The following is an 8,470-nucleotide window of genomic DNA, read 5'->3' on the forward strand; positions in this document are numbered from 1 at the left end:
ACACACACACACACACACACACACACACACACACACACACACTACACACACACACACACACACACACACACACACACACACACACACACACACACACACACACACACACACACACATATATATATATCGGTATAAAATCAGTGAAATTTAAGATCTCTTTGACTAATTGCACTTCTGAGACTGTAGGCATGAATTCTCAGACTGGCCGTACATTTCAATAGTGGCCAATTCACACATGGCTGTTCATATGTATGATGCATCAACTAATGGTGAGCACTAAATTGTAAAACTAATTTAATTAATGGCCTCTTCTCACAGGCGTGGAATGTCTATGCGGGTGCGTACCCAGTAGTCTGCCAGTTCTTCGGCATCGAACCACTGGCGCATAAATATAGCGTATACTTTAGTCATCAAGTATGTGACACCACTGTGTTGGCTATTACTTTTCGAAAAGTCCTCTGTATACGTCAGCTACCAGATGTGTGTAGTTCACTTGCACAAACGGGATTCTGACACATTATATCGTATACGCGTTGTTTCCGTTAGATATCTGCCGAGCACGTGATCTATCAGCCTTTAAACTGAACACTGTGAAGACTGTACACACGCTCATTAGCTTTATGCCGATTGCACTATACACTTTAGTTACTAGGTGTGGGCATAGTGCGTGTAACCTTGGAGTTGAACGAAATGTTTGCAGAATGTGACTCATATTTCATCGTGACGCAAACAGTTTATACTTTAGCCACCGGGCATGTGCAGGATATGTGTCAAATCAGCGTTTCTATAACCTTTGCATATTTCAAAGGCCATGCATGTACAGAAAACGTGCTCTATTTGTCATTCCCTTTGCAGTCAGCCTGCGGTTTGTATTGGATAAGATTATGAACATGCTAGAACCGCACTTGGTATCCACTTTGCACACATGATTGTATATCTCGCACACACCTCATACATATTATCTAATCCTTTTACGCATATGCTTCGTAGATGCCCAAGCTCTTATCCGCTACCACGCTGAACGGCATACGCGTGGGCAAGGCGGGTGTGGTACCTAAAGGTCCGAAACGGAAGAGCGCCGACAACTCAAACTCGATCTCAGTGCATTACTCTAAGATCGCCGTTGGTGGGTGTCATGCTCGGGATATTTGTTTGTCTGTGGACTTGAGGTGAAGGCCAGGATCAGTGTGCACGTTTCATTTTTGTTTTTGTTTTTTGCTTGCAAAGTTCGGATTTTCAGTTTTAATGTCAATTGAAGTATTCTGATGTGATGGCTGTGATCAATTCTGTCTCTGAACTGCCCTTCCTTGACTTATTTGTCGAGTGTTCATGACGTAATCAACCGCCACTGTGTGTTCGAGCAACCTACGAGGGGGGGATATAGTGGTGCATTTATTGGTACCTGTGAACGTTATAACCACGTACGACCAGACCACCAGTGCGTTACAAGGCAACATCTGCGGACACCGTGATTTTGCTTGTCCTGACACCTGCATATCGTCTCCTCTTCCACCTCCTTGATAGAGTCACACAAGGGTTTTAGGGTTTAGCCAAATAGGTTCCGTTGTGTTGTCCCTTCGTGTTGTGGATTTATGCCTCACGGCGGTGGCACATATTGTTGTCGCAACGCGCCTTGGCAACTTCGTCGATTGTACACGTGCTCGTCTCATGCGACGTAGAGTGATAAATGCATTTCCATCGCTAATCCTCTAGTCAGATTGGTTTTGTGTATCCCCGGGTCGGGACTAAGCGGAGGCTCAAACGTACCATATCAAATAATGTATCATATGCTTGCTTCTCCCCAAAAGGTGTGCGCAATGGTGTCCAATTGGAGCGCGTCCATTGGACATTCGCCCAATCAAATGCCGACTATGTGCTCTATCTAAAAATAGACGGCTCGTGCGTAGGCGACACCAACACAGAATGTGCCGCCCAAACCTCTGTGGAGAATATGTGGATAGAGGAAGGCGGTGTGATACAGGTAAAGTGTATTATGCGTTTGCTATTTATGTGTAGCAAATATATCCCCAGTTTTGATCATGCATCTAAGCGCATATGCCTCCTATAAAATATATTTAATTTTTATGTTTGGTATGTTTGCCGCATAGGGTTCATTATATTATATTTTTTGGAATAATCATGGGACATACATGTAGCATGATATTGCTGCCAAATTAATGATATAACCTCTGAGCCCAATTCATGGGCATCTAATGAATATATGATCTGCAGATGTGTACTCATTTGATATGCCTCACCCAACTCCCTCCTCTACAGAATAAGGTGAAGAGATATCAGCGGAACAAGTGCACATACGTTGCTCTGCACGGCGAACGCATGTCTGTGGGCTACGTACAGCAGTCGTGACGAAACGAATGTGTTTCGTAAGCGAAGCGCTGAGGAGTGTGAGATGGAAGATATGTACAGTGCCTAGTCCAGACCAGAACGTTTAGGGTTTTAGAGTGTTAGTGTTTAGTGTACCGTGGGCTACGTGCAACAGTCGTGACGGAACGATTGTGTTTCGTAGCCGAACGGTTGAGTGGGTGTGAGATGGAGAAGTGTACAGTGCCTAGTGCAGATCAGAATGCGGGGAATTTAAAAAACCCCTGCAAATAAATATGATGTGATTCCTATTAACACTAGTGAGCCGTAACGCAGTTCTCGGAACAATATAGTGAATACATGAGACTCACATACTATTTGGTATCTCTGTATTTTGGTATTCGTATTCTACGCCCCCATTTCAAATGCGCGAAAGCCAAAATGCGACGACTTTGCCGTCTATCTTGTGGCCTAACCCCCGATAGTTTGCGAGACTGTTTCCCATGAACGTTTGGTTGCATGTCAGGTATTGGCATGCATTCGTCTGTGTATAATATGGTTAAGCTTGGAATTGAACGAGTGCGCTGTAGTTGGCTACAGGCCATGTGAAAAGTATTCATCGCTGTAGGGGTTGTATGTATCAACGAGGAATACGGGTGTGTCGAGGGTGGGAGTGGGGAGAAGAATTATTTGAGATGTTTGGTAATCAGCAGTGAAGTAAGTAAACATCTTGTGTATAGATGCAATTCCTGCTATTTTGTTCCGTGTTTTCAGCAGATTCTTGAAGACATTTTGTTTAATCGACGAGATATATCAAGTATAGTAATTGCTGTGAATGACAGAATTGCATGTGAAGAACTAAATATTTCCCTTTGTCAACTATCTATCGTGGCTCGGGCACATATGTTGATTTGCGATAGAAGCCAGTATTCGATATAAAGGAAGAGCAGTTCGAGGCGAGGATCATTGAGTTGAGTGATACCATGGGATGCACCAAGTATATGTGTATATTTTCTCATTCCTCAGGCAGAGACTTGTGCCAGAGAGAACCAAAGACCAACACTGCGCTCGTGTTTTATTCACATTCAGCTTCAAACCGGGAAGCGCACTTATGATATCCTTCTTAGGTTATTCCATATCTAAAATTAAGTTCTAAAAACATATTATATCTCAATTCGTAAATGGCAACCTTCAGGATGTTGTATCTTAACAACCGTTTCGATGGCTAAACGTCCTCGTCCATCCTCGTATCGCACATATTGGACCGTCGCTTTCACATCGATGTTGATGCGCTGGGATAACCATCGAATATGCATATGGTTTCAGCCACGTTTTCTTATTTCTTCTGTGCGATATCAGGCTTGGCAATACCATGCAACCTAAATATTGGCTTCATTTGCACGCTTTTGATAGCCTTCATACATCATACTTCTAACCCTTGTGAGCAACTCATCAGCCTGGAAGACTGGATGAGGTCGACAAGAGCCAATTCTCGCACACAGATCACTCCTTGAACTTTACGCTTCAAATCCAAGGAAAGTATGCAATGAATTCGCATCTCAGCATACGCACACCTATAGATGTTCACACATACACCAGGAACTAGCAACATCCTAGACGATAATTCGCATATAGTGAAGCTCAAGTCGACAATCTACTACAAACTGGGCTATGCACAGCGTCACTACCCGCCGCTAATGGCCCGACCCACCCGTCATCAGCGTGCACGCCACCGCAACACCCCCAAACGCAAACCCAAAGGGAATCATTACCACCGCCAGCCAGTACGTCAGTCTCCCACGCACCCCCCCACACTCGCGAGTCCTCATCTGCTCCACATAGATCGCCCCAGGCAGCACAAACACTTCCATTGTGGACGCAGTCGCGCCAATGAGGCCAAACACCAGCCCTAGGTCACTGACACCCATGGCCAGTGCAAAAGTACCTGCCAGCATGACCACAGTCACGGCAATGAACTCCATTCGCCCAGTGGCGTATGGTGAGTGTATGGCTGGCTGTTGGGCGCACGCGGGTGCCTCTGTATGTGCTTGGGCAGCAGTCGCTGTGCCGGTAGGGTCGTGGGTGAGTGCCTGACATCCTTGTCTGTTGTGTGAGGGGTCGTCCAGCTTATTTTCCCGTGTTATATGCAGCGCAGGTGCTTGCGAATCGTCATTGCAACGTGTATTCGTTCCTGTGGTGTACTTTGCTTCAAATACGTCGCCCTCTGCCGACGTGTTCACTCCCGCTTTCTCTGGCATACACTCTTGTGTGTTCGCACTGTTCGCATCTCCTACCCCGCAATCGTGCATATCTATACATCCCTTGCTAATACGTGTATATGCACCCGAGATTTCTTTGGTTTCCCTTGCAACTTCACATCTCACCATATCATCACTGCTGTCGCCAAAAAGGTCTGCTGGACCTTCTGCCGTGTCGCTCTGGGGCGTAATAAAGCTCTTATTTCGATACGCGTTCACAAATGTTGAAATCAGATTTAACGTACACAACCGGCACCTGATTGTATCAAAATGTTGATAAATTTTTCTTAATGGATTGGTTCTTCTGGAATATGGATAGGCGATACATATGGTGTTAGATTCGCTCGTGTATGCCATTGCGTTTGGAAATCTGCGAATGTTATAATTTCTGTACGAGCTGTAGAGGAAAGAGAGGACATTGTATAGAGATTCTAGAAGCAATAAGATCTTTAGATACCGCCGAATGTTGATATTGAATCTTATTTTTCATCTACAGTGTGTGGTGTACTGGCCGTACAGACTTAGTTTGGTAGTTCACGTTTGAATATAGGAACAGTGAAAAGTAGCAGTAATTTTTTGGATGAGATCTACGTAGTATGTGTACCCTTCACACAACGGTTCTCAGGCGTTCAGGACACTTGCTTATACAATCCATGTCTCTATTGCCTGTATACTTGCATTTAACCTATGTGTGCATGTTCATGTAAATATATATTCGCAGTAGAAGCTATGTGCACATATACGCGCATACACATGTATGTAAACGAACAAATGAAAGAGGTATAAGAATCTACGGCAAATCTACGGGCAAACAAACATTCAGCGAATACCACTATTAACATCTTACCGAAAGACCCACGTCCATACCTACATACAGATATATATATATATATATATATATATGTATATATACATATACTTAATATATATATATTTATATATATACATACATATACACGCACACACACACACACACACACACACACAAACACACACACACACACACATATATATATATCTATAATGTATGGACAAGATAAGGCTTACTCTGGATTTCTTCAGCACACTATGACACTAGGTAGGTATTCAAATTCCTGTGTATATAATGAACAGACATACATAGCGAGAGAACCTGCACAGACAATCACACTTACGGGTGTATGGCCAGCGGATACGTGAGAATGACCACCAGCGACATTGCCAGGCGTGCCACGCTGCTGGCAACTCCCAGTGGAAAGTTCAGCAGGATGTTGGATTGCGTCAGGCTGCCGTAGATGAGATATCCGAACAGGCCACAGACGGTGTACAGCAGCGCACACAGACTGACGGCCAGCACTACGATAAAGTTCATGGATCGCACTTTCTGTACCTAAGGTTTGGCGAGAGGGGGTGGCAAATGTGGAGGTTGGGTTATCGGTAGTGTGCTTTTTGCGGAGGCGATTGGGATTCGTATGTGTATACACACACGCTCACATATGTGCTGTATGAATGAAGGTATACATACTGGACACGATACAGGCACATGTACTGTAGGCAATGTAAGTGTACTTCACAAGGGCACAGCAGGCAGGTTGGTGCACAATTAATCACTCATGCCCTTTGCAAAGTCAAACATTTATACAGATGTGACGCCATAAGATTGTAAAGTACTGAATAGAATCAAATTCAGATACAGTTCTGTATTTGCATGCAAATATGCAGTATTTCAAATATCATATCTGTTTGTAAATTATCGCACCGGCATCGCATAGTAATCTGCGTGTGTAGTCTGTAGTCAGGCATATGAAGAGGGATTTACATGATAGTTGTGCAGTGAACATTGCGATGAACCCGTAACTAACAAACTGATAAAACACATTGGGTCGATATAATTGGCACCTGTTGGCAGCCACATCTTCACAACTAGAGAAGTATATGCGCAAATTGACTAAAGTAGACGCACAGTAACAAAGAGACTTCCCCTTCCCCACCCACCCTCGCACGCAAGAAAAACTCACTATCACATCAGCCTCCAACGTAACCACGTCATGACCAACCCGCTCCTGAAACGGAGGACAGGGCAAGCAATCCCTTATAGCTCACCTTCAGCTCGTTGTATATGCCGAAGATCTGTCCGTGGCATCCGTAGGCAAAGACAAACAGCGGCAGCCCAGTCATAATCTTCACAAAGTCGTCGTTGAACGCTACAACATCGCCCAGACACCCCACAGCCTCTGCCTCACTGGTCTCATCACTGCCACAGGGGTTCCAGCTGTCGCTAGGCTCAACGTAGTACACCACCACCAGCACCATAGTAAACACCACACTGGCTATGGCCAGGAGTGATGTGTACTTCAGTAGATCCAAGCGTCCACTTACAGACAGAGGCACGCACACGAGCGCCCAGGCCAGGGCTATGTAGACGTGTCTACCGAGCCACACACTGCCAGGGCTGGTTTGGGGAAGGTCTGACAGGAAGGAGACTACTAGGGGGAGGTTATCTCCTACTACGATAAGAAAGGATGAACACACTCCAAAGGTGACCACCACAACCAAGAGATCAGCGATCCATCCTGATAGCAGGATGTAAGGGCATTGGGGTTGAGCTGGTTTAAGAGTGGAAGTCTGTGTGTGCAGGAATCATAGGATGGGATAAATTGATCACAGATTAATGTGATAAACACCGGAATGGCCAGTACGAAACGTGAGTGTGACAGTCAGTATGAAGGACGCGATGTCAACGAAGATATCGGTCATTAGCTGGGCTCAGCTACGGACATACCACAAAATACAAGCACGCAGTCTCCCGCGAAATTCATAAATCTGATGTGACACAAACTATGAAGTTATACATGATGGATGTTGCTACAGACTACAACAAACGTATCGACGTGATGCACTACTCGTATATCACGTGTTTGTGATGCACAGGCAGACCAAACACACGCATGTTCCCGCATGCGTAACGCACTCGCCAGGGACCATGATTATCACCAACCATTCCATCGATTTCACACCAAAATACAGAGCCAGGAGAGGATCTATTCACATAGACCTATGTATATTATACGTATACAGCGTATCTCAACGCGCCTTCTGTTCGTTCGACCAGAGTGCACAGTTGTACGCAGAGCCAAAGGAAAGAAGTTCAAGTGATACAGCAATAGACGAACAGCATTTTCAAACAATCCTGTACCTACACATAACGCACACACACCTGCACACACTCGGCCGGGGCAATAGACGCGTCTGTGATAGACTCACATACCATGAGCACCTATATAGACCGCTGATAACTTCACTAGGAATATACACACATAAACTTACCCAGCCGAGGATACGAAGCCTGTGCGATGGAGCCGAAGGTAGTGCTTCTACCACCCACATTAGCAACACACACAGACAGAAGGTGCAGGGTAAACGCAGACACGCCCGATGACACCAGCAGCATAAGCGTCCCAAAGGCATACCCCAGGTTAGAAAACGCATAGGGCAGAGCAAGGATACCAGCACCTGAGCGACGACGGACAAGAGAGAATGAGTGACACAAACCAAGTACAATTAACGCGACGGGAGATGTGCATATAAACGCCCACACCACCACGGATGCAGGGCGAGTGCAGACATGGTGCGATGAAATGTAGTGGACATGCACCAGAAGACCCTGGAGTGATGTACAGAGGTCAAGGACATATTCTGGTTGCTATGGGGTGCATATGGGGGCACTGAGTAACACAAGGAGCTCATGTGGGTAGCGACGCCACCGGCCCATGGGCTGTGCGTAGTCAACCGTACATGAGAACAAAACACAAGACAGAACAACGAAGAAGTACGGTGTGCATGAGACTCATGCACGCAGCAGATGCGGAACATTGGAGCCACTTACCCATTGCTGTCTGAGCGAGTATCAT

At 45.5% G+C, this 8,470-nt stretch overlaps 2 protein-coding genes across 3 annotated transcripts in view; one reads left to right on the top strand and one right to left on the bottom strand.

Annotated features, from left to right (window-relative positions):
- Positions 1–2,633, top strand: part of SARC_09033 — a 13,747-nt gene extending 11,114 nt beyond the window's left edge. The window contains exons 13-16 of one of the 2 annotated variants that reach the window (XM_014296966.1): positions 319–414; positions 991–1,126; positions 1,809–1,981; positions 2,278–2,633. In XM_014296966.1, the coding sequence (XP_014152441.1) occupies positions 319–414; positions 991–1,126; positions 1,809–1,981; positions 2,278–2,367 (495 nt within the window). In that variant the 3' untranslated portion in view covers positions 2,368–2,633. Of the gene's footprint in view, positions 1–318; positions 415–990; positions 1,302–1,808; positions 1,982–2,277 lie in introns of those variants that run through there. The other variant, XM_014296965.1, reaches the window with a different exon arrangement.
- A 754-nt stretch (positions 2,634–3,387) lies between these two features.
- Positions 3,388–8,470, bottom strand: SARC_09034 (hypothetical protein; the record flags this gene model as incomplete). Its single annotated transcript, XM_014296967.1, has 5 exons — positions 3,388–4,836; positions 5,735–5,949; positions 6,663–7,132; positions 7,887–8,072; positions 8,446–8,470. The coding sequence occupies 5 exons, from the start codon at positions 8,468–8,470 to the stop codon at positions 4,017–4,019; spliced, it is 1,716 nt and encodes a 571-aa protein (XP_014152442.1). The 3' UTR covers positions 3,388–4,016.

This window comes from Sphaeroforma arctica (assembly GCF_001186125.1).
Source record: "Sphaeroforma arctica JP610 unplaced genomic scaffold supercont1.875, whole genome shotgun sequence".
Taxonomy (NCBI): domain Eukaryota; class Ichthyosporea; order Ichthyophonida; genus Sphaeroforma; species Sphaeroforma arctica.